At 39.7% G+C, this 27,035-nt stretch overlaps 1 protein-coding gene across 4 annotated transcripts; it reads right to left on the reverse strand.

Annotated features, from left to right (window-relative positions):
* Positions 1-680: 680 nt before the first annotated feature.
* tra2b (transformer 2 beta homolog) lies at positions 681-26,660 on the reverse strand. Of its 4 annotated transcripts, XM_052021358.1 has the most exons (9): positions 26,498-26,648; positions 17,571-17,836; positions 16,922-17,079; positions 13,595-13,760; positions 10,399-10,587; positions 10,081-10,196; positions 9,685-9,759; positions 7,080-7,153; positions 681-1,576 (listed from the first exon to the last, which is right to left on the reverse strand). In XM_052021358.1, the coding sequence occupies exons 4-9, from the start codon at positions 13,625-13,627 to the stop codon at positions 1,566-1,568; spliced, it is 498 nt and encodes a 165-aa protein (XP_051877318.1). In that variant the 5' UTR covers positions 13,628-13,760; positions 16,922-17,079; positions 17,571-17,836; positions 26,498-26,648; the 3' UTR covers positions 681-1,565. The 4 variants fall into 4 exon arrangements, with proteins under 4 accessions (XP_051877318.1, XP_051877301.1, XP_051877309.1 ...); XM_052021341.1 differs by lacking the exon at positions 17,571-17,836 and having other exon boundaries at positions 26,498-26,660; XM_052021349.1 differs by lacking the exon at positions 17,571-17,836 and having other exon boundaries at positions 7,080-7,150; positions 13,595-13,763; positions 26,498-26,660.
* Positions 26,661-27,035: the final 375 nt, after the last annotated feature.

A 27,035-nucleotide genomic window follows, 5' to 3' on the forward strand; every position in this document is an offset into this window, starting at 1 on the left:
GAGTTACATTGTTAGTACCTATAAATACAACATCAATTAAAGGAAAAGAAATCCAGAAAGGCTATACTTTACACAAATCAAAGCCATAGATAAGCTTTGCTTTCCTTTCAAAATAGCTGTCCCTCTTTCATGGATCAGCATGTCTTTAAAAGTCAATAAGTTGATGCTAGATAGAGTGGTACAGCATGTACAAAATATTAATGCAAATGCTGCAGAAAGACTAGAGTGATTTGTCTCTTATATGGTATTCCACTCAGCTTGTCCAGTGATTCAGGACCTTTCAGTTATTAGTCAATCCAGTCATTAACCAATCTTAACAGTCGTCCAGAAATTGTCTCAGTGCAGTTGGCATGCGAGAAGATCCAGTCTTTAGGGTGGCATGGTGGTGAATTATCATTTGACTTAATATCAGTTGGTTATACAGTTGTGAGCCTGCAGCCTTATAACCCTTTTAAATAAAATCAGCAGATTATGTAGTAAACAAGACTTGATCTAAAACACAGGTCTCACCCAGAAGAGGCAACTTGCACTGTTCTTGAATTTGATAACATGGCTGCTGTAAGTACTGTTTGCTTAGTCAAAATGACAAAGAAGAAATCTTTGCAAGGATGGAAATTGTGGCCCAAATAAATGAAAATTGACAAAACAATGAGAGAAACATGAAACAAGGTCTTTTTCTGCTGAAGTTAATGTTAATTTCGCATCAGATATTTAAAAGCATTTCACACACTTCTATTCAGTACCACAGATTGTGTGCTGGTACAAAATCCTTGTTTAACAGAACAGTCTCTTTACAACGTGAACCCAGATTTATGGATACGAACAAATATTACCCAATGGGATACAGTAATAGCCCCATGAAAGATCAAATAACTTAATCTGAAGGAACTAAAAAAAAATCAGTAGTTAACCAAATTCAGTTAATTGCCATTAGTTGAGAGGCATGGTCTGACAAGTGCTGCATTTCCCCACCATTCTTGTGATTGATGCTGAAATTTCTTTTTGTGGAACCTTAACAAACAGAATTCCACTTACCATACTTACACAAGAATTTGTTCAAGCACCAATTTGTAATAATTTACAGTTTCATTTTTCAAAATTGAAGATTTTAATTTCACATTGTAAAGAAAAGCCCTTCACTGAGTTCATGGGACTGAATGGAAAAAGAAAACCAAAGTTGCCACAAGTACAGGTCTGTGATCTGCACACACTGAATCTTACACATCCAATATTATTTTGTCACCAAACTTCAAATTCGTTATTTAATGAAAGAAATGCAGCTGCGTGGTCATTTAACATTTGTGTTCCTCTCTACACTCAAAGCTGCTCAAGATTACGTAGCATATTGTTCTAGCCCAAGAATATAACAAGAGTTATTTTACTGATAACAACCCAGTACAACCAGAACACTGTTTCTCACTAAACACTGGGGAAGGGGGAGGGAGGGGGGAAACCCAAACACAAACATGACTAAAAATAATCATTTCATATAAAAGAAATCTTCAGCAAATAGATCGGCTGCAGGTCTGTTGGCCTTAAGTTTGCTATTTGGATACGCAAGATCTTCAGTAACGACCTGAAATGAAAAATTATTTGCATAGTTTTAAAATTCTTCCACACAGCAGTTTCCATAGACTATTGCTAACGCCCAGAATGCATTTTGCTCCAAACTGTACAAAGGCAATAAGCCACCTCCTTTAACCTCCCAAGCTCTAAAGTCCTCCAGGACTTCCAAAGGCCAGAGTAAAATTCTAACATCATTCTGCTAACTGATTTGTTAGCCATTTTACTGTTTAAGGAGATGGATAGACATGGAATTCTGCAAAGCTCTGATGCAGATTTTGAACTGCCATAAACTGTTTCTCATTATGAGCATGAATGGTAGTAAATTTAGCATTTCCACAGGGTAAGAACTTTGGCTTTACACATAGCATTGTGGAAGGTATTATTGGATTAGAATCCAGAGACAAGTTAAATTCTTATCATGGGTATTTAAACTCTGGAATAAAAACAAAGTATCAGCAATGGAAATCATGTTAATCAGTGGATTTCCATAAAACCCATCTGACACGGCCAAATATGTCAATCAAGTTGCATCAAAATCACAAAGATAGAGACCGGACAGACTCTCACTACCGATCTAGGCAACAGAATGACAAAGGTTCACCCAGCTTGGTTGATCTTGCTGAGTTTTGCTCACTAACATCCAGGATATATGTAAAAATTGGGAGAGCTGCCCACAGGCAAATAGGGAACAAGCTGACTATTTTCATTGCCTGTATGTGATTCAATGCCAGAGTCTTTCCATTATCACCCCAGACATGAGAACAGACAAACCAAAGATGGTGGCAGTGGTAGTTAGGAGGGCAAGACCCTACTGTGAACAATATATCTCAAGGGACAAGGCCAAACATAGTCTGCCATCTAATTCCATGCTCAGGTAGCAGGGCAGCAGCAAGCAAGGAGAACGTAATTTGCCAAGTCTTTGCCAATCTACTTTTTACATGCATCTGCCTGCAACAGTATAGGCAGATGTGAACACCATATTGACTGTTAAGGTAGTGGGGAAACAGAGTTGTACAGCATAGAAAGGAGCCCTACAGCCCACCATGTCCATGTCCCTGCCAAACTCTCCCTCCCCTCCCCCCCATATCTACATGAATACCGTTTGCCCTCATTAGGACTGTATCCTCCTATGCCTGTATACTCCTTGCCTATTTAAGTGTCTGTCTAAGTGTAATAATTGTATCTGATTTCACCACCTCTGGCAGCACATTCCAGACATCAACCACTAAAAAAAACCCCTCAGGTCCCCTTTAAAACTCCTTTCTCTAATCTTAAACCTATGTCCTCTTTTCAAACAGGCTATAGATAGAGGAGTGAGCAAAAAACTGGCAAATGTGGGAAGTATGAGGTCATGCACTTCAGTAAGAGAGATCAAAATGAAGATTATCTAAATGGAAACTGCAAATGAGTGAAGTACAGAGGGATCGAGGTGTTCTACTGCTTTAAATCACAAGAGACTAGCAGGCAGGTCCAAAAAGTGTTATGGCAAACAGCATTTTGGACTTTGTTGCAAAGAGATTGGAATTTAAAAATAGGGACATCTGTTGCAATTGTAAAGGGCATTGATGAGGCCTCAAAAGAAATAGTTATAGCGAGGCAGCATGGAATACAGCACAGAAACATAACTCATCCATGCTGACCAAGATGCCCATCTAAGCTAGTCCCATTTGCCCGCATTTGACCCATAAGCCTTTCCTATCCATGTACCTGTCCAAGAATACTGCATACAGTTTTGGTCCCCTTACCTAAAAAAATATAGTAACATTGGAAGCAGTACAAAGGGGATTCATCAGCTAATTCCTGGGAAGAGAGGGTTGTCCTACCGAGTAGCTTGAGCCTGCATTCCCTGGAGTTTAGAAGAATGAGGGGTGACCTCATCGAAAGATACAAGATCCTGAGTGAGCTTAACAGGGTAGACATTGGGACGCTTTCATTAGTGGGTGTCTTGAATAAGAGGACACAAATATAAGGGGTCAGTCATTTAAAACTGGCATACATAAGAGAATTTTCTTAGGGGGTGGTGAATCTCTGGGATTCTTTGCCCTAGTGGATGGTAGAAGCTGGATCATTAAAAGTATTTAAATTGGAGATGATAAATATTTAATGGATGTGGTACAGGGGTGTGGACATATGGCACAGTAAAGTTGAGGCCAGCATGAATTGACATGGTCATATTAAATGACAGGGCATGCCTGAAGGCCTATTCCTGCTCCTATTTTCTTGGTATCTTGTTTTTGAAACTCCCATCACAGGAAAAAGATTTTGACTATCCACTCTATCCATGCTTGTCATAATTTTATACCCTTCTACCAAGTCAATCCTCAGCTTTCTCCTCTCCAGGGAAAACAAGCCTAGTCTATACAATCTCTTTGTCGAAGGCCTAATTCCTGATTCAACAAACAGTACATAATACCAGGACAAGAAGCAGGACCAGGCATTTCTAAAAGATGCCAACATGAAATTGCTGCACATGACAACAGAAATCCTGAATAGCAGAAGCAACATTGTATGGAGCTAATCAGTGGATCAGATCAAAGCTCTGCAGTCCTATCACATTACTTGTGAATGGCAGTGGGCAATAGAACTAAAAGAGATAGCAATTCCATAAACATTTCTATTCTTATTCATGGAAGAACTAGCAAATAAATGCAAAAGGCATGGCTGAAGCATTCAGTGACCTTCAGCCATAAATGCAAAATTGGTAATCCAGTGTAGTTTAGCTTTGAAGCTCCATCATTCCAAATGATAAAGGGTGACATCAAAAGCCCTGACAAAACCTCAGCTGCAATGAAGTCACACCTCTAGCTAAGATGTTTCTGTATATTCATAACAATCACAACCACTAGATAATATGGAATATTTCCCAAGAATGTTCTGTCCACGAAAGCAGGACAAATCCAGTCCAACTAATTACCATGTAGTTAGTCTACTTTCAAAATATAAAGCAATGGAGGGTATTGCAAACAGTGGTCCCAAATGGCACTTCAAACACAATTAGAAGCAAGAATAAGTCACTCAGCTCCTCGTGCCTGCTCCATCATTCAAGATGATATCTTGCAACTCAGCCCCTCTTTCTTGTACTAACCTTGTCTTTCAATTCCCCCAATTTTAAAAATCTATCACTGCCTGATATACTGGGAAACTCGACAGCCCCTCTGGGTGGAGAATTCCAAAGATGCACTTCTCTCTAGGTGAAGAAATTTCTTTTCATTACTGTCCTTAATGGCTGACACCTTATTTTCAAGCCCTGGTTTTAGATATTGTTACAAGGATAACACCAATCCTTCAACTACACCATCAAGCCCCTGAAAAACTATGTACATTTCACTGAGATGGTCTCTCATTCTTAACTTAAGAGCATAGTCTCATGGGATAAATTCTGTCCCCCCCTCTCAGGAATCAATCTGATGAACTTCTGTATATCGCAAGTACGTCCTTCCTTTGGGAGACCAGAAACATTCCAGGTGCAGTTGCACAAGGCTCCTTTGCAGCAAAGCGTTTTTACTCTTGTACTAAAATCCTCTTGTAATTAAGACCATTATTCTGTTTACCTTCCTAACATGCTTGCTGTACTTCTATGCTGATTTTCTGTGCACATACAAGGACGCCCAGGTTCCTTTCAACACCAACACTTTTCAATCTCACACCATTTAAAACATTAAAATACAATGAAAATAAGAAAAAAACTACAGATGTTGCAAATCTAAAACAAAACAAAATGCTGGAAACATTCAGCAGGTCAAGCCACATCTCTGGGAGACCCTTCATCAGAGCTGAAAAGGAGACAAATGACAAATGAAAAGGAGACAAATGACACATGGCAAGGTGGGTGAGGGAGAGGCACATCTCCGAGAAGAGTGAAACAGAATGATCTCTGACCCGAAACACTCAATCTGTTTCTCTACCCACAGATTTGGCCTGACTTGCTAGGTATATGCCCAGCATTTTCTGATTTTAATTAAAATACCATGGTTTTCTATTTTTTCTAGCAAAGTGGTTGACCTCACAAATTTTCCACATTTTATTCTATCTCCATGTCCTCATGTTTTGATAACCTGCCTATATACACCCTGCCCTTCCCAAAGCTTCTCTGCACCTGCAAGGGACACTGCCACCAAGCTCCAGGCAACAGCTCTACTAGCAGCACAGTGGCACAGCTCATCAAGCTGCTGCTTCACAGCTCCAGCAACCCAGTACTAGTGCTGTCCATGTGGAGTTTGCAAGTTCTCCCGTGATCAAGTGGGTTTACCCTGGGTACCACAGTTCCCCCTTACATCCCAAAGCTGCCCAGACTAGTAGGCTAATTGGCCACTGTAAATCGCCCCTAATGAAGTAGAACCCTGGGGGAATTTATGGGGGTGTGGGAGAATAAAATGAAATTAGTGTTAATGGGTACTTGATGGTTGGCACAGACTTGGTGGGCCAAAGGGCCTATTTGCATTCTGCACTGATTCTCAAAGGATGTCATCCAAATCGTTGATATAGAGTGTATACTGCTGGGGCGTTGGATCTAATCTCTGTGCATCACAGCAGCCATAGCTTCCCAATACAGACATGATCTGTTTACTCCCAATGACAACATTGACCAGAAACTTAACTCCAGCAACCAGCTGCATACAATGGTCATCCCTCCCAACCCCACTATCCCCAGCAAAGCCTAACCACCACCAAAAAGGTACAACTCAGGATTGTGATGGAATACTATCCACCTACCTAGGTGAGTGCAACTTGAAAGGGAGCTCAACACAGTTCAGGACAAAGCAACCTAGTTGAACTGACACCACATCCATTACCTTAAAAAACTAATCTCTATACCACTAGCAGGCTGTAGTTGCAGTGTATACTATGTATAAGGTACCAAGGCTTCCTCAACAGACACACTGAAACCAACTAGAAGAACAGCAGTGGAGATACCATCACTTAGAAATTCCCCTAAAATTCACACACATCCTTGGAAATATACCAAGTTTAATACTAAATTCCTTCATTATTGCTGGGTCAGGGGTCCCTATCATTGCGAGTTAGCTTCACCCTACAGCCTGCAACAATTCAGGATGATAGCTCACCACCCCATTTGAGGACAATGGCAAGCAAAATTTGCTGGTCTAACATCACAATGCCAGGGTGGAATTTGGAAAATGCAAAGAATATTACTTGGGCAAATATTAACCCTTGAACCAGAGCAAACAGTTGTTAATTCTTCAACTCACAGCAGAAGCTCTAACTGGTATAAAAGCCTATGGGCAGAGTGCTGGGGAGATGGGATTAGTATAGCTAGGTACTTAAAGGCCAGCATGGATATAGGGGGCAAGGGCTGTTTCCACATTGTACACTTTGACCCCATATCATTCATGCTTCCCAGAAAAAACTAAGGAATACCTTGACCAGAGTCCTTTCAAAAATTATTTCCTTTTGTCCCCATTCACACTCAAGAACCTCTTAAATCTCTTGAGACAGCTGTTATCGTTCTATCATAACATGTATTTTGTGATGAGCAAATAACCTGTACTTACGTGGTGAGTAGGAGCGGGATCTGGAGCGAGAGCGATAGCCACCCCTGCTGTAATATGGAGAGGGAGAACGTCTTCTGAAACAAAGAAATCTTATGAAACAGGATACCAGAGAGTAAGTTCAACGTACCGCAAATTCTAATGGAACATGCTGTTTGGCTGGGAAGAGGACCCCACTAGTCATTTAAGAACCAAAATTTCCAATTGGGATTTCATTGTGTAAATAGCACTTACTGAGCCATGAAGTTGGTCTGATGCTAAAAAGCATATACCATCATAAAGGTAACAAAGGAAACCAGACAAATCCATAAGGCAGGAAGATTTAATCAAATGGCAGAAAGATTAAATCAAATTTCCAACACTGGCAATATTTTGCCTGATTTTAGTTTCTTTGCCCTATAAACAGTAAATACTATGACATTCAATACCATACGCTCACAAAGTAGCTTCCCCAACAACCATGGCCACTTAAGTTCAACGATAGTTAAAACATGCAAATGACAAAGCATTCTCCATTATCATGTCTGCTTAGGGAAAAGAAACAATAGTATGCATCTTGTTAAAGTACAGAAATAATCCCCTCTAAGTGGAGAGAGATTTACTGAAGCATTCAAGCTTAGTTTGAAATATGAAGTGGTAAATTTCCAAGTGAATCTTGCCGAGTTTGGTGCAGAAACAGTTTCTTGTAACTGAAATCATAAAAGTGACCCAATGTGCATAGCACAAGGCATCTGTCATAGGCAGTTGGGATTGTTTTGAATAATCACCACAAACTGGACTCAAGAAATACATCAAGTGTAGAAAAATAACTTTCACTTAGATTATCTTAGTTAACAAAATTCTGTGGACAGCATGAATATTGGCCATCTTACTCAAACTTTCAAATTTAAGCTAACAGTTGGTGGAATGCACACTGCTAAAATTTGTGGACATATTTTAAACATGAAACCCTTTGAACACGTGCTATATAATACCCAATGAGGCAAATGAAATTCATAGAAAGAATCAATTGGTTCTTTCCATTGTCAAAAGCTCAACCTTAAGATTATTGAGGAAGAACATTAGGCCACCAAACCATGAGTCAAATTCCAGTGAAAGAAACGCATATATTAGGATGTCCTACTACTTAGGATCTATTCTTGAAGACACTAATTCCAATTCACCAAAATACCCTACAAGCCAGAATTTGATGCTCTTCCACAGCTCCACCTCTCTATTCCTTGTTTCTTATTTTAAAAGATATGCCACCAGTTACTTGCCCAACCACTCAGCCATGATTTATCTGCCTGAAGCAGTCACACCTTTTAATCCATTTCCCTTTAAGACTTTGAAAAATCTAGTCTTGTACTATAAAGATACAAGTTGCTGTTGTTGGCTATTATATTACCTATTTTATGCTTAATGTATTATGCAAAACCCACCAACTAAGTCTTTTGGATTGAACTGAGGCTACATAATTCTGATATTTTTTTCCCCCAAAGCTTATGCACAAGGAAGACATATGCTATGCTCTGCCTTACTGTTGATATACATGAACTTCCAAGATATTGGTGATTTTTGCAGTTTATCAATCCCCAAGGCTATCTATTGTGGAAGACATTGGAAAAACATTCTCAAGATCCAATACAATATCTGAGATTAGTTTTCAAAACTTAAATCGATAATGAAAGATGCTAATCATAATTCTCATTTAAGACATGCACCGTCAATGATGATTTTTCAAAAAGGAAACAGAGGCATTTCAACTTGCAGTTCTTATGCCAAAATGAATGTCTGAAGTTACTGAACTACTTTAAACTTCCTCACAAAAATCAACTTTACAGTCTATATGGTTTCATGTTCACACACAAGTCTCCTGGACCCAAAGCAATCTTGAAACGTGATATTCCATGCACAACAACACAGGTATTTGGAGTCACGAATGCACAGAAGGGACTTAAAATGCAACTGCAACAAAAGATAATTCTATTTTGTCTCTGCACTGGAACAAATTGATTTTTTTTCCTAATGTTTGAACTTTAGAACCAAACAAAAAGAAGAACTCCAATAAGCCATAGGGATAGAACCAAGATAAAATAGTAGATGGGCATGTGACTGTGACCAAGTACAAAAATACGGATCTACAACAGCAGATACAATGACCTCCAACTTACACCAAGGCCTAGATCACTGATATATCCTGCCTCGGAAACTAGATATTTAGCATATCCTTCTTGGAGCGCTACTTAAAAAGACCAATTTATAAATAGTGCCAAACATAACATTGCGAAAGCACAGAAGAGCTGGGAGATTTTAGTCTGGGATTTCTGCGTATCACCCTTCAAGAAAATGAATGTTGCACACAATTCATTGTATAGCTATAACATCTGGATGTTCACTCTCAGCTTGGATAGGTTAATAACTTCATCATTATAGGCCACAATTGATGCAGTTACGCAGATGCTCAAGATTACAATAAACTTTTCTGAAAAGCTAAATATCAAGAGCAACAAATGGTACAGACAGTAATAGGCAGCACGAGAATGGCATCACTTGAAGGAAGTACATTGCCGTATTTTCTCCTGGACATTCCCAGTTTAAAGAAAGCATAAAATCACTGCCCGCCTACCTGTAGGACCTGCTGTAATACTCTCGGTCATCATATCTGTCATATCTGTCATAACTGTCTCTGCGACGCGAACTACTGCAAAGGAAGGGTAAATGGTTAATGAGAATTTATAAAACTAAACACAACAGAAGACCACAGGGTGGAAATGAAATGGGCTTGTAAAGTTTACCCAACAGGAGTTACTGCCTTAAATACTGCATATATTAATCTTCATAAAAGTAACGTTATCCAACATTTATTCTCTGTGCACATTTATAACAAATCATTTTAATAACAGCAATATAATAAAGATATTACACATATCGTTAATACTAATTTAATCATAATTAACTTTATTAGGACCACATTCATACTTCAATTTCTGAACCTCTAAACCTTCTAAGTGAGTTAACTTACTAGGTCGGTCTTCCCATGTAGATACCAGGGGTAGGTGTATGAGCTCTTTTAGTAATGGAAAAATCAACACGGATCCTGCGCCCATCTAATTCCATTCCATTTGCACGTTCTTTAGCCTGGCAAAAAGAATTTAAAAACCCCACAATAAATCAGAATAGAATCAATCTAATATGAAATTTACTGAAAATATAAACTTTTGTTCTGGCAATACAACGGTTTAATCGTACACAGTTACTGCCCAAACAGGCTTGTTGGAGTAAAGTGATAATCAAGTGATTCCAATGATGACTTTCAACTAGTTTTCATTTATACCCTTACCTCTTTAGCGTCGTCAACATTCTCAAAGTAGACGAAAGAAAAGCCTCTGGAACGATTTGATTGCTGATCATAAACGACATTGACGCCGGCAAGGGGGCCATACCTTGAAAAGACTTCTCGCAGATCTCGCTCGGTGGTATACAAACTTAATCCAAAAACTCCCAGACAAGTGTTGGGGTCAGGATTAGCCTATACAAAGGATACAATACTAAATTAGAAAAGCCAGACTCACCTCGGGTTAAAAAAGGATCACTAAAATATTCCCGGGCTCAATCTTCTGATACTATAAATCCAAAGTTGCATGTATACTTCTACTTTATTAATGCTCAGTGTCAGCTGCTTTGAACCAACATTAAATTTAGAGCAAATACCCTCCCTAGTTTCAGCCATGTATTTACAACATATACAGCAGTAGCAAATCCGAGTAGACTAACAAGCTAACTTTAATATTTACAGCACAGATTTCAACTCTTTGCTATCTGCCTCACAACAGGGTTCTCTGAACATCTTCTGTTTGGGAAGGAGGCTTGGATATTTAGGTATGGATACATCTCTCTGCTGACCAAACCACTGAAGTTTACCTTTAACTTGGTTCCATTGCTCAGTGGACAACAGATGCAAAACAAATACACCTGTCAACAATGAAACTCTCCCTGCTTGGAACATGGAAGTTGGATTTAAAGTAACTGAACATTTATAGGAAGTTCAATGAAAGGGTTCAAAGAAACAACTGCAAAAACAAAAGTTCTCAGCACAAGCATGCTAAATTTTAAAATACAGATAAATGAGCTTGTAACCAGTGATATATGGGATGCTATCAGGGATTTGAAAGCAAGCTTGTACAGGCAAGTACAGGCACGGTGAAGAGAAAACATGAATAACTGGCCTTGTAGAAAAAACAAGCAGAAGCCACATACAAAATCATGCGCCATTCATCAGACTCCTCAATCTGCTGTCTAGTAGGTTCTACTTCCACCTCAATAAACTGAGGCAGCACCTTTGGTATCACAATGGAGCAATGGCCAAGATCATGCCTTCAGCTCATGCTCAAAGCCACAATTTGGGGAACATTCACATGGCAATCAAGCTAGAAGGCAAGCAATAACTATCTGGAGAATTATTCAAATACTACTACGGCAAAAAAGCCTCACAACACACTCAGGGATGAAACTACTACTATAAACTGCAACAAGAATAAAAATGGACGGACATTGGCTGTAGTACTCGATTCAAAGGCAAATGTGCAGCTATACATGTAATCTACGAAGTCCCCAATAATTGACAACTGTCTGACAGATTATTCAAGCAATTAGCCAGAAACAGTATAGCATTTTGAATTCAACACCAGAAATGCCTCCACCACCAACCTGGAGGACGTCCTTTCTAAATGGTAAGTCAAACTCAAATGGCATCTCAGTAACGTCATCATGAAGAAGTGGCCTGGGCATCCTCAGTATCAACTTCCAAATCCATTAATTCTCATGTCACGATCAAGGAAGGAACCTTCCCGATCACCACCTACCATCCTCCCTCAGTTAAGGGATTTGTACTATTGAATGCCACACAAAATCACTTTGTTGGAGAGTATACTGTACTACAGGCCTTTTAACAGTCAGCAGGAGATAGAGCGGGTATGTAGACAAATCAGAGATGTATGAATAATAAGGTTATAGTAGTAGGGGATTTCAACTTTCCCAATATTAACTGGAATCATTTTAGCCTGAAAGACATAGAGGGATTGGAATTTTTAAAGTGCATCCAGAAGAGCTCTTTGAATCAGTATGTAGATAGTCCAACTTGAGAAGGGGACCAAGGGACCTAATCTTAGGGAATGTAGCCAGACAAGCAATTGAAGTGTTGGAGGGAGAGCATTTTGGAAACAGTGACCATAATTCAAAGTTTCAAGGTAGTTATGGAAGAGGATACTGATGGCAAGGAAATTAGAATTTTGAATTTGGGGCAGGGGGTGGCACGGAAAGAGGCCATGACTGGTTGCATCATGGTCTGGTACAACTTTGAGAAGAATGCAGGGACCTTGTGCAATCTTTCTTGTGCAATATTGCACCCCACCTCCAACAAGCTTCCCACTGCAGTTGAATTAATCTGCAGCACAGTTGCATCATGGTCTGGAGCAGCAATTCGAATGTGCAGGAATGCAAGAAGCTGAAGAGAGTGGTGGGCTTTGCCTAATACATCACGGGCACATCCCTCCCCACCGTCACTGCCTCAAGAAGGCAACATCCATCATCAAAGATCCCCACCATCCCGGACATGCCACCTTTTCACAGTTACCAATGGGCAGGAGGTACAGAATCCTCTAGTCCCACACCACCAAGTTCGGTTCTTGAACCAACTGGCAAAACTCTAATCACCACTACAGCTTAACAACATTGTGACGACACTGATCACTTTGCACTAAAATGGACTTCGCTTTTTGTCGTCTTTGTGGTTTTTTTTAATTATAAAAATTGTGCATAATTTACATTTAATTTATGTTTTTCTTGTGAATGCTGATTATTTGATACTATGGGCCTGTGATGTTGCTGCAAGTTTTTCATTGCACCTGTGAATACATGTACTTGTGCACATGACAATAAACTCGACTTTGATCACCCACTTACACTAATACCATTTATTCTCCCCACGTTCCCATCACCTCCCACTCCACTACCACTCACCTACACACCAAGGGTAATTTACAGTGACTAATTAACCTACCATTTTTGAGATGGAGTGGAAACCCTACACAATCACATGGAAATGCGCAAACTCCACACGTACAAGACCCAAGGTCAGGATCGAATCCCAGGTCACTAAAGTTGTGAGACAGCAGCTTGACTTTGTGCTACCCCTTCAAGATCACAAAAAGGATTGACTAAACAGGATATATGCAGAGACAATTACACAAGCAGGAAAGGCCAGTAGGGCGGGCTTATATTAGTTGCAAATCAATGGAGATATTCAGTAGAAACTTTTATTCCCAGAGAGCGGTCAGAATGTGGAACTTTCATGAATAGTAGATGTGAATAGCTCAACACACTTAAAGGTTAGCTCAGTCCGTAAGGCAGACAGAATGCATGACTTCATGAGATTAGATCGAGGGTAAAAGGAGAGTCCTCTGAACACATCAGCACAGATCAATCAAGACAAATATTCTGTGTTTAGCTTATTTTAAATAAAAATGTCTCACTCTTACCCGATTACCAATATGGCGCCTCCGATTTGACATAGGCGACCGGCTGTGGCTACGACGTCGCCTATAGTCAGGGCTGTAGGACCTGCTCCTAGATCGCCTACGGCGAGAGCGAGATCGGGATCGAGACCTTGAATAACGTCTCCGAGAACTCCTCCGAGATACAGACCTGCTAAATCAAGAACATCTTATTTTTATTTTGGATGCATTTAGTTCCAACAAGACACTGCAGATAGACCAGAGAACATTCTCCCTTTCCTCACATGCTTACATAAGGGAGAGATTCTTATACATTTTCTGTCATTGAAGTCTTCCGTGCTTTTTCAGGTCTCTTCTTCATAGTCGCTGCAGGTTACTGATTGCATGTTTACCAGATCAATTCATTCACCTCATTTAAGTTATTGCTCAGTGAGGTCAACCAGTTCCAAACTATGCTTAATGCCGTCTAAATATAATATGAATATTGTCATGAAGATAGGAAATTATATGAAATTGAGACTAAATACGGATTTTATGAAATAAAGAACCACATACCAAGTAAGGATGAGTAACTCAAATCATGGTCACGTCTGAAGTTCAGACAGTTCCTCTGCTGTCAATTTAGTTGTTGATAAGCAGATGAGGCGGCTTTTAATTAATGGTGTGCAAATTGGTGGAAACTGAAGGATGATCCATTGAATGCAGTCTAGTTGGGTGGAAAGCAAGGACCAGGAGAATTCTGTTCTTGCTCTGTCCAGGAGGAAACAGGAGGAAGAGCAGTGGTATAGGAAATAGTTGCGATGCAGTCAAGGGCTGTGTCTACTTTAGAAGAGGGGAAGCCATAGTTCAGAAAGACATTTCAGAGGCACTTGGGTAGAATGTCTCATTATCAGAGCAAGTGTGATGGAGACAGAGGAACTGAAAGAATGGAATAGAATCCTTGCAGGAGGCAGGGTAGAAGGAAGTATGTTCAAGGTAGCTGTGAGAGCCTGTGGGCTTGTAGTGGATGTTGGTGGTTGCCAATCCTGAGATGGCAAAATCCAGGAAGGGAGGAGTTAGAGACAGACCATGTGAAGGTCAGAGCAGGGAGGGAATTGTCTGTCTGCAAAAGTGATGAAATCTTTGAGTTTTGCATGAGTGCAGGAAGCAGCACCAATGCAGTCATCGATATACTGGAAAGTGTTGGGGGAGTGGGCCCAAGTAGGGCTGAAACAAAGACTGCACATACCCCACAGAAAGACAACTGTAGCTTGGGACCATGTGAGCGCCCAGAACTGCACCTTTGAAAAGGACAAACAAAATGTTCTGCTGAAGGAATACGAAGAGTTAGGATTCAAATTAGAAGGCAGAACTAAAAGATGATGACATCTGGATTGGCACTGGTTATATTAGGTCAGTTGATACGTTGGTCAAGTTCAAGAGATTGTTAGATAAGCATGTGGAGGAATTTAAGATAGAGGAATATGTGGGAGGAAGGGGTTAGATAGTCTTAGGTGTAGTTTGAAGGGCAGCACAACATGGTGGGCCGAAGGGCCTGTACTGTGCTGTATCGTTCTATGGTCATGGTTCAAAGATTGGTATAGGAGAATTGGATTTAAATTCATGGGACACTTGCACCAATTCAGGGGAAGTAGGGAGCTCTTCTGTTGGAATGGGCATCACTTGAATCTGTCCAAGTTTATCAAGTAACTAGGCCTGTATTTAAGGCCATAGACAACATAGTTGCGGTGGGATGGAGGGGGAGAGAGGAGGGAACAATATAGAATCTTACAGGAGGACAAAACTACAGAGTAGTAAAATGACTGATGATAACCAGACACAGAATGGGACACTGCATACGTACATAGTGGTATTGCTGGAATTAAAGTTACAGCAGGGAAAAACGGCACAAAGACAAAATTGAAGGTTCTTTTCTTGAATGTATGCAGCATTCATAGCAAGAACAGTGAATTAATGGCATGCTTAGAAATAAATTGGTACAATTTAATAGCCATTAAACAGATGAACTTGAAGCATGATCAAAGTAGGGAATTAAATATTGCAGCATCTTAATGTTGAGAAGAGATGGGTAAAATAGAGAAGGTGGGATAGAGGTGATGGCAAAGAATGGGATAAAGGACTTTGGGTCAGAAAATCAAGATGTAGAATGAGTTTGGGTGAAATTTAGAAATAAGAGGCAGGAAACAATGATGCCAGTTGTACATGGACCACCAATGGTAGCAGTAATACAGCATCTGATGCAAATCCAGGAATCAGAGGTACATGTAGTAAGAGTAATACTATAACCATGAGGGGCTTTAATCTACATATAGATTTGGACAAACCAAATGAGCTACAATAAATGTGGAGAATGAATTTATGGAGTGTGTAAGAAATTTTATTTTTAAGACCAGTGTATTGAACCAATAAAGGAATAGGCTATTTTGGATTTAATATTATGTAATGAGAGAGGGTTAATTGATAATCTAGTAGTTATGAGAGCAGAGATCATAATTGAAAAGTTTATGGAAAGATATCAGCATTTTGAATCTGAATTAAGCAAACTATGAAAGGGATGAGAGACAAATTAGTTATGGTAGAAATGATAATAAACTGACAGTGGTTAACTTTTAAACAGTAGTTTATAGGTAATATACGTCACTTAAAAAAAACTAACAGGATAAGTAGTCTAGTCATTTCTATCAAAAGAAATTACCAAGACAGGCCTTTTCTTTTGATCTAATGATATAAAGTAGCCAACGAAAGCATTAAGTCTATGGACTGGGAAAACTTCAGAATTCCAGATGGGAGGACACAGCATTAATAAGAAAAGAGTTAGTAGGATACAAGGTCCAAACAAAAAAAAAATCAATCTAAAGAACTATGGTGGATGAAAAGAGCACAGGATCTGAGCAAAGAGTAAAATCAGCAATTTACTGATAACAATAATGTGGCGAGTCTTCAATGTCGTCAAGACTATCTATGGCCCAAACACCCAAGGGCCCTCCAGCTACCACCCTCCACCAGCTACCACTGGAAAGTGTAACTTGAAGAACTCCACTATTGAAACTCTGTCCTTGACACAAGTGTCTTTAACTCCATCCCATAGTATAATATCCAGTCCAATCTTACCATCATCCCAGACTGACTGGATGTTGACTCTGTCAGCTAAAAAAACTAGGCCTCTGGATGACATAATCAAGTACTTTGTTGTAATTGTAACTTGTATGCATTTTGTTGATTGTTTTCTATATGAATAGTAAAGATGGTGTTGTAAAAGAAAGAAAAATGTCAGAATGTCAGAACCTGCACCATTATGTCAAAATCATAATCTAATGAACTCGAAGCTGCAAAGTAAAATCAGCCACTCACCTGGATTTGGATCGCGAACGTGATCGCGACTTGGATCGGGAGTGCCTTGATCCATCCTTAGAATGAGAGCGCTCAGCAGAATTTGCTGGAGACTGGCTGGCAGACTTGCCAGATCCACGAAGACTTTCACTTGCTGATTTAGATGGGGAACGTGAATCCTACGTGCAAAGATAAGTGTATTACATTTTTACAAACCTAGAAGATAGTTCTACTAAAACAAGATCTGATTAAAATCTTAAAAGCATGTGAAATGAAATAAACAAGCAACCTAACTTGTATCCCACAGTTTTGCCCGTGCAGTTTCAATTAGGAATGCCCAGGCATTAAATACTTTCCTAGAATAAACTAACAGCCCTAGGGTGTATTCTTCTACCTTGGTTTGTACAGTGCATGCATTTGTTTTTAGTACAATATACAGGTACGGGCTTACGTTAGCTAAACGATTTGAGTGAATTTATAAATAAATTCAATTCAAAATTAAGAGTTCTGGTATGTGAAAGTATTCAAGAGGCTAAACAAGTTTTCATGCTCATTTACTTTTTAAACCAAATTTCACTCAAAATTAAAAGTACCTTGAGTGAGGTTTCACTCAAGGCTTTGTGATACTACCGCAAGCCCCGCACGTACACGTAAACAGACTAGAAATTACTTAGCGTAGTGCTTTCTGATTCCAGATACTTCTGATCTTAACTTCATTCTATTTCTTTTCTTCATTCTTCAGTTTCAAATTCTCACTTGGTTCATCTTCCCACTTCACACACTGCACACATTCTATTTGTGGGACTTCGTGTCTTTTTTTTTAGCATGCATTCTTTTTTTTTCCCCAATTCAGCTTCACTTATTCCTGAGCTTCAATTATTACACAAAACTTGTCAAATGACTTCTTCCACATTTCTTTTCTTCATGAACATTAACCTTAACGAAAAAAGAACAGGATGAGGCATGTAATTGCAGAGAAAACCTGTGCTGAGATTAACCAGTTACAACCAGTGAAATTTTCATCAAAGATTCTCATCTGCAACAACTGTAGAAGGATGTAAAACTATGCCAGGCAGTGATCATTTATAATTGCCATGGGCAGTTTTCCACTAGGCAACACATGGATCACTGCTAACTTATGGGTATTTGGTTATAAACTGCAATCCAAAACTCTCCTACTTTAACATTCTTTGTGTTCTGTAACTGGCAACAATCATTTTAGAATGGCATCATCTCAGCTATTTTTATGGTTTGGTTTGCATCTCACCTAATGCTCATCCTCTGCTGCAACTATCTGGGAATGGGCTTCCCCACCCCAGTTATTAATCTCACTCTGGTCAGCAAATAGGAGGAGAAATGCAAGCAGAAATATATCAAGTAAACAGGATTGAAAGACAACCTTCCAATTTGGGTCAATTGCTCCTACTGCTGACACTAAATTCCAGTTCTTAAGGCTTCAAAAGAGTCAGTACAAACATTATCAGGTAGTCATCAGACTGATACTCACCACCTCTTACCCCAAATATTTCTTACCTGGATGTGCACACAATGCTGAAATATTAAAAACTTATTAATCAAAAGTTAAACAGAGGTAAGTGAGATTGTAATTAGCTGGATTGTTCAACAACCCCAAATCTTCATACCCCCAATAAAAGAGCCTGTACTATTCCCCCTCAACAGCCCAAAAATACATGTACCGTTCAGTCAAACAATAGTGATGAGCCCCACTAGCAGTGCCCACACTAAGTTGATGCGAGCCTTTCACACCATAAAGCACAAATTAACACACCTCCAAAGATAGCAACGGCTGTTTAGGTTTGCCCCATTTTCATTCTTGTACAGTTATGATTTCATTTATGGTTTTTTATTAGCAGAATGGTATGAGGAAATAGTTCCACAACTTTTAGATTTTTAAGATTATACAGTTATCTTGAAACATTAACTTCAGCCACAAGTTCTGCAATGGAGTTGCTTATCATTATACCAAAGATATTACTATATTTATGCACTTAGCACAATGTATGTAAAATGAGTTAACTTTATACTGAGGCAACCAGACACAAGGTATCCAAGCCTTATGTTCAAACATTTGTCCTAAACAAATCCAAATCCAGGGAAGCAAATCAGATCCAATTCCATACAATGATTTCCTTGGGAAGAGTTGTTGATTGAAGTCAAGTCAACATTGACATTGGACCAACCTAAGCTTGATTGCTTTTAGAGAACCATCAAGACTATCTAGAAAACCAATCCAATTTCAAATTAGTTTGGATTAAGTATATAAATTTCACACTTTCCACTTTGTTGCATTATGTCATGAACTAGTCTAATGACATGCTTGAAAGGGTGAACCAGTGAGGACTATTCCAATGATATTCTGTTAAACTGACTGAACTACAAAGAGGAGATTTGTGGTTTCCAAAACGTGAATATGGATCACAATAATTCCAAAAGTTCTGATTTTGAAGACAGATAACTCTGAGGCAAACACTCTGGGCAATAGCTGTCATATGCTGGTTAGCAGTTTTTGCCGTAAGAGTTAATTTTAGCACAACAATACCTCATAGGATGTAACCTCAGAAATGAGAGTGCTAACAGAATCATTGTTAATACGCATTGCTGACTGTACAACTGTGCCAGGAACCTGGAGCAAACCCAACAATGATGTGGAGAGGCTGTCTACGAGGGCTGGTGTGGGGCACACAGGGGAGGACAGTGCAGCCACTTATTGTTGAGCTGCATCCCGGCCAGGAAAATGAGTACTGACCATTGTTGGGGACTGGCAGTAGTTCCATCTCCGTGTGTTGACCGACTGTATGAATCCTACAGTTCATCTCGTAGCCTCCTGTTGGATGTAACAGAAGCTGTGCCCCCTTCTCTTTATTTGACTGCAGAGCTGTACAGCCAAATAAGAGAGCAAGACAAAAGCTTCCACCAAATAAGTAATGAGAGACCATAGGATCTGAACAGTCTGTCGACACATGGACAAGGTGCTTCCAGTTCTGGCAATGGCCCACTTGAGAATCTCAGCACTATTCATCCACACCCAACTTCACAGGCAGCATCGCCACATCAAGCTGTAGGACAATTCACTGCCGAGACAATGAAGGGCAACCATTTATGCTAGGATCCTGGCACAGTAACAGTGAGTGCAGGGGTTTGCACCAGATTTCCAGCACAGCAGTGCATTACCAAAGCAGATATCTATTTTGAGTGTGTACACTCAGATGCTCAGATTGGAGGACCAAATCGCCGTAACAAATGAGCCTTCTGCGGGATAACATGAACCAAAATTCCCAATGTATACTGTAATAATTCTAGGGCAAATGTAAAAAAAATCACCTATATTTCTTGACATGGTAAGCAAAATTTCTTAATAAGTGGTTAGTTGGCAGATGTGCACAATAGACAAATGAGGGCAATTAAATGAATTTAACAGCAGACTTAAAAGTATAAAAACAAAATGCAGAGGATGCTGGAGATCTGAAATAAAAATAGAAAATGCTGAATAAACTCAACAGCTCCCACAGCATGCTGGGAGAGAAAATCTGAGTTCATGTTTCGGGTCAATGTTCTGATGAAAGGTCATCGACCTGATGCATTAATTCTTGCTTCTCTCCATAGATAGTCTCTGATCTGCAGATGACTTCCAGCATTTTCTGTTCTTATAACAGATATTAAATCAACACGTTTACAATTTGAGTTTTGAATCAGGAACAAGAATTAGAACAACCATTTGATTAAATCATCACATATTGTTTAACTTCACCTCGTAATATTGTTTCTGGGTATAATCAAACAATATTAGGCAGATGAAATACAAGTACTGCCAGTATGTTGTCAATTGCTAACCATATTACTGTGATGGGATTGCACAACAATAGTTGAGAGGTGAATCACACTCAAGGGCATGTACGGCTATACCCCAATTCTATTCCTTATATTTATATCATACCAACAAAACTGCCCTTGCTACTTTATTATACTAGTATTTAGATCCTTAATACCAAATTGGGTGTGTTTTCCCAAAAGGTACTACTGACCCACTTGAAAGAGTCACAAGAGTGGTGTCAGCAACCACCTTCTAGCAGTCCAAGTTATTACCAACATGGAAGCAGCACTGAACACCACCTCAGATCAAAACTAAATCTCTCTACTGTCTTCTGTGCCACAAGCATTCCTATTAGATATACCTACTGTTATCAATATGCAGATATCTACTAAGTATCAGGCAGATAGTGGAAGTTAAACATTGCCTGCAAACAAGAAACTCCCAAGTACGAAACACTTCCAGGTTAGTTTAAAACCAGTAAATGTGCATTAGACTAACTACATTCTGCTGGATATGCATGGCATGCTAGTTGGCTTTTCCCCAACCAAATTATTTTACCTATGTCCAATAAACTCAGGTATTAATGGACTGAAATGATGTGCAGTGCATTACCTAATGCAGTAAGTATTTCTACTTAGAAACTGATATGAACTTTCACATTAAATTTTGCCCAATTTAAAAAAATAAATTCTTGAAGTTAGATGTCTGCAATTTAACGCTCAGCTAACATTAAGTTTACAGATTACAGTTCTTCCAATTGCTTGAAATTAACAATTTATTAAATATAAACTGGGATTCTTGTTATTCATTGAAGTATTTAGTGCACTGATTTACCACAAAGCTCTACACATTATAGTTTTTACACCAACACTGAAGGTAGCTTGGAACAAGCATTTGGCCAAATCCGTTGATCTCTGAACACTGATGGTATGTTGGAATATTCCTCTCAGTTTAGGGTGGCAAGGCACATCAGGCAAGAACCCCAATCTCGAGGCAACTTTTGCCTTAACTATGGACAGAGATTACACGTTTGAGAATGGGAGGTTAAATAAACATTACCACTTCCCTGCATCAGCCAAAATTTGGCATCAAAGAATTCATTAATTTAATGAAAATTTCATACTGAACATGTAATTTCCCAACAACAAATACAGGTATATCAGCTTATAAATCACTCAGGAAAACAAACAAAAACATCCCAACACTGTATTCGAGACAAATGTTAGAGATTAAGAAATAATGTGCTTCCCATTGGATGACAACTACTGGACCAGCATTAAGCAACCAATAAGCAAATATCTATAAAATTGGATCCCCCTCCCTTAATATCTTAAAATGCAGGTTCTTAATGAGATATCAAATTTTTTTTTAAATGGAAAATTAATAAAACTGTTTGTACCAGATTTGTAATAGCGAGTAATGATCTACTAATTTAAAATTATCACTATCACTAACTGGTAGCCTCAACTTTGAATTCTGACAATTAGTGCCTTCCAGTACTAAATGAATTGGTGAAAATATTCTTTCATTCTTTATTCAGACAGCTAGTTTCTGAAAAATTTAAACATTTACTGGTATGCCACTAATCAGGAACTTAGATTTGCAGGATCCTCAGTCACTGCAGCACATGAGATTTGTCAACTTTCATCCTGCCAGTTCCAATTCCCATCCCATACCTCAACAGGTCAATATAGAATTCCACATTTGTTTGTAAGACTCTGAAGGCAAGGGGATTCCAAGTGGAAATAATACCTAGCCCTTCTTCAGAGCTCTTTCTTCATTATTCCAACAATTTCTTTGAAAATAAAATGTGCAAAGCCACATAAACCTATTGCACATGAAAGCCTCCCATGTCAGAGCTACACATCTCCAGAACAGACTTAATTCTTTCTGTGTCTTTAAAATATAGCAATAATAACAACCCTCAAATGGACACTTGTCATGGAAATGTCACAAATTTATCAGAGATAAGAAAATTACATTGCCTGGTTCATGTACTTAACATTGTCACTTCTGTTTTGTTTCCACAACACTGTATGGAAAAAAATTCTTTGTTTGAAATGTTTCACATTTGTCACGTATGAATGAAAGTCATGGTTCTGTCAGTTATCCAATTTTCTAGATTTACATGCAGAAGTGAAAACATCCTCCTTTTAAGCTATCCAAAACAAGTGAACAAACTGACAATAGGACAACTGAAGTGAAATTCCACCAGAAGCTGCAATATCACTGTATTCAAACACAGCCATTCATTACTTTTGCACTCACAACATGTCCACCTATTCATATGCTTCTCATTTCCTCAATCCGCTACAACTTTTCTTAAATTCCTGCTAAGCAGGCTTCATATCTGAAGGATTACACAGACAAAATACAAGCTTCTCTTCACAGCGGCTGCCTATTTATGCATTTCCAGCACTGCTCATTTCAGATTTTGTAATTGCAAGTTCTCTTTTCTATATTCTACCATGAGGCATGACAAATTCATACCAGTTTGTTATCGTTCTCAGAAAAGTAGGCACCAATTTGTAAGTCCCCTTACAGTAATAGCCAAATTGCCATTATAGCTGTCCTCTTCATCTTTCCACATATCTTCCACAAAGGTAAACAAATCCTTTCATCTGATAAATTAAAGCATAAAAATATAATTTGAGTACAACCTATGTACAATTTGCAATGTGAATGACCAAACATTGCCATGCACTACACAAAGACCAGTATGAAGATTAATCATGGCCAAAGACATTGATTTACGGTTTACATAGAATAGACAAAACCCCGGAACTTGATAAAGCAGCAGATGGAATTAAAGTATACAATCAAAAATACTTGTAAAAAAAAATCCTGTGCAGAACAAAAGGGAATTTGATTTAAACAACGTAAATCAATGGCCCCAGCTCTTGACGTGGAGTTCATTAAACTATCCATACATTCAACACAGAAAATGACAATTATGTACGGATCAGATAGCATCTAAAAGAGAAACGGACTGCACTGCAGGTACAAACTTTAATTAAAATTTAGGATTCAGAATTCTAAGGGTTCCATCCAAAAAAACTTTTTTTCTCAGATGACAACTGACCCACTGGATGCCATCACCATTTTCCTTCAAGGACTTTGAGCATTTGCAGTCATGAAGTTTTCAGGCAGTGCAAAATACATTGTCTGAACTGCTTCAATCATGACTGTTCCCCAACATGTGTAAATTGTCCTCTATATGTGCCAAAATAAATGCATGTGGCAATGTCTGCAATTTTAAGAACAATTAATATTGAACCGAACTCTGCAATCCTCCTCAGCAGTATAGCTAATTTAGAGTCAAATAAGCCAAATTTATTAACTCAGCTAAGAGGCTCCAGTGGGTGAATAACCAATAAGCCATTAAAAAGCACATGAATACAAAAAAAAGCCTTAAGAATAGTATCAACCTATGGTACAGTATGTAAATAAAATAAAAACAACAAACCTTAATGCTTCTATCTTCTTTTTGTCTTGGGACTCTTCCCTCATCAATGTCAGTGACACTACTAATAAATGTAAAATAACAGGTGCTCTGACAAACACTTAGGAAATCTAGGGTCTGACCAGAATCAGATCATCTTTTACTTGGCTAAAAAATACAAACAAGGGATGCCTCATCTATATCCTAAAGCACAGTTGGGCAAGTTACGAGGCTTCCCATGTCAAATTTTCAAGGCAGTGTAGTTACAAATAAATACAGGTCAGCTTTTTAAATAGCATCACAGAATTTTAGAAATTTAATATACTGACTGATCAGATTCTGCAAGTTGCTGACAGGGGAATGCAGCATAATCAAGTCCCAATGCAAAGGATAGGCTAAATGTAAATGGATAAGGAAATGACAGTGTCAAGCATGTAAATGATTAATCTACAACTAACCTGCTTTGGGAAAAGGGGATTTGCACAGCATTGGGATTTCCCCATTTGTGGGAAAGCACTCTTGGAGCTCTGTGCAGTTGATCATTGAGATATAAGAAAATACAGAAGACCCTGGGAGAACTGGGTAATTTGATATTCTTAAATTCAAAGTATTACTGCTGAGCCCAGCTAATGCCTTACTTACATTTTGGATCTCCCTCCCCCTTGTCTTCTATTGTCGATAGCTTCGGTTAATTTTCACCAGGGTTTTGGGAAGATGATGGGGGAGGTTAAAGAGAAAAATATTTGCACAGTAATTTGGTAAAATACATTTGTCAGTAAAAGTCATTCATCGAAACTGCTCCTTGCAGGGGTGATATCACAACAAAGAATCAATAATGAAATGTTAACAACCAAAAGCTAGACTGCTTATTAAATGTAGTACGTGTCAAACTAAACCCAAGTTAGTCCAAAACTACAGACCGTAAATTTGTATTCCCCATCCCTTCACATCCTAACCTGCCAACAAAGCATTATTTTACATGTGCAGGACAAATTCACACCCAACCAATTATATTAATGAAGTTAAATTGTTGTACATAATGTAGACAAGGGATATTAATACCAGAACATTAGTACTTATTTTGGGGATAAACATTCAATCTTGTAAACTTCAGGAATTAACTTCCAAAGTTCAAATACACTTCATACCACACACTGCAGAACTGGCAATTCAGCAAAATCTAACTGACATTCTGTTCCTCAGTTGCTACAGATCGCATTTACCAACTATTACCATCCACAATTTACTTTTATTGACCGACCAGCCTTAACCAATTTGTTCAGCATCCTCCCCTCCCAATATGCGACATCAACTTCAGAAGGAAGTTCTGGGTTTAATTTTAGAAAAGCTTTAGAGTCTGAGACGATCACTTTGTTGGCAACCCAGTATCCTCTGCGCACTGCAGAAAGCTGGCGTACTAGACCATCACTAGCAAGTCCTCAATGCACTCCAGCCAACCCCACACCCACAAACAAGATGAGGGGTCCAATAGAGGTCTAGCAGCTATGACCCATATTTAATGTTTGCCAGTCCCAAATCAGATCCCATTTGAAATGTGAAACGCTTTTAATTCTCAGCTGTTGTGCATTTCCAGCACTTTCTCCCAAAATTTCGGACAGCCACAGTTTTAATTTGCCACAACCTCCCTTAAATTGTGATGGAGATCTGCTAAACTGGAGACACGTACTTTCTGACTGGTGCTATGGAGCAGGTCTTTATTCCCCAGCACAGTACGCCAGCGCTGCAGGGAGAGACACGTGGCTCACCTGACTGCAGAACAAGCGGGAGGGCACGTTCCACAATCTAACTCTGCACGTCCACGGCTTAAAGAATAAAGGGCACCGCAAAAAAAAAGTCAGAGGCACATTATTAGAAAGCACTGTCCGGCGGAGGTAAGTGCAGAACAGCTGCAGTTAGTGGCCCCAACGCGGAGAGCAGCAGGACCCAGTGAGCTCCCCTCGCCTTGCACGCAGGCCCCGGAGATTGGCCGTCAGCGCCCCGCCATCTCCGCGCGCGGCAGATTGACAACATCGCTGAGCCAATCAGGTGGCGCGACGCCTGTCCGCAGGCACCGTTTCGCCCTCCTCATTGGTGCAGAGCAGGTGACAGCACCGGGGCACCAATGCAATCCACACGGGCCCGACGCCTTGCCCGCCCATTGGCCGCGCCGCCTCGCTGAGGGACCAATCGGCCGAAAGAGGAGGCGGTACCCGTGCGCCAAGAGGCGGGATCCCGCAAACATTCGCAGAACGAAATTCTGTTTGAAAAAACCCTAGAGCCCGACATTAAAACAAAAATCGACAGTATTTCGGCAGAAACTCACCCTTTCGATGTAGGTTTGTTCTTCGGAGTCGCTCATGTTGGCGGCTGTGAAAGCGAAACGCCTCAAACTATTCAAGAGAAGGGGGAAAAAAGGGGCAAAGGGGAAAACAACAACTGAGCGCCAGAGCCCCAAACCGACGCCACCTACCTCCAGCTCCCCACTGCAGGAAATGACGCCGACATTGACGTACTTCCGACCGGGCTCGGTTGCTAGGCTCCCTTCCTGGGGAGAGGGCGCCCGCTTGTTGATGGCTGCAACAAGGTGGGGGGATGGTTGGTTCGAGCTGGGTAGGCAGTCAGGGTCAGTGACCGGCTGGTAGGGCCAGGGACGTCTCTCCCACGCCGGTAGAGCGCAGTGACCGTCACCCACAGTCCAGGCTGCTGCAATGAGGAGCCCGTTCACCCCTCTCGGCTGTTCTGAGACTCCACTCCCCCAGTTTTGGTAGGAAGAATAAGGAGAGATAATGTAGACCGTTGGCACGGTGCAAAGGAGTGCCTGGCTGAACCGTTGACGACAAAAACACGGCGGTGAACGTTAT

The sequence above is a fragment of the Pristis pectinata genome, chromosome 1, assembly GCF_009764475.1.
Source record: "Pristis pectinata isolate sPriPec2 chromosome 1, sPriPec2.1.pri, whole genome shotgun sequence".
In the NCBI taxonomy this organism is placed as follows: Eukaryota; Metazoa; Chordata; class Chondrichthyes; order Rhinopristiformes; family Pristidae; genus Pristis; species Pristis pectinata.

What these genes read in the sequence shown, in the direction of transcription:
- tra2b (XM_052021334.1), bottom strand. Translation starts at nt 26,533, where the DNA reads ATGAGCGACTCCGAAGAACAAACCTACATCGAAAGG. An exon ending in CGTTCGCGATCCAAATCCAG is followed by an intron (nt 13,764 to 16,921) that starts GTGAGTGGCTGA and finishes TTCTTGATTTAG; the next exon opens with CAGGTCTGTATCTCGGAGGA. An exon ending in TACATGGGAAGACCGACCTA is followed by an intron (nt 9,760 to 10,080) that starts GTAAGTTAACTC and finishes CTTCCTTTGCAG; the next exon opens with TAGTTCGCGTCGCAGAGACA.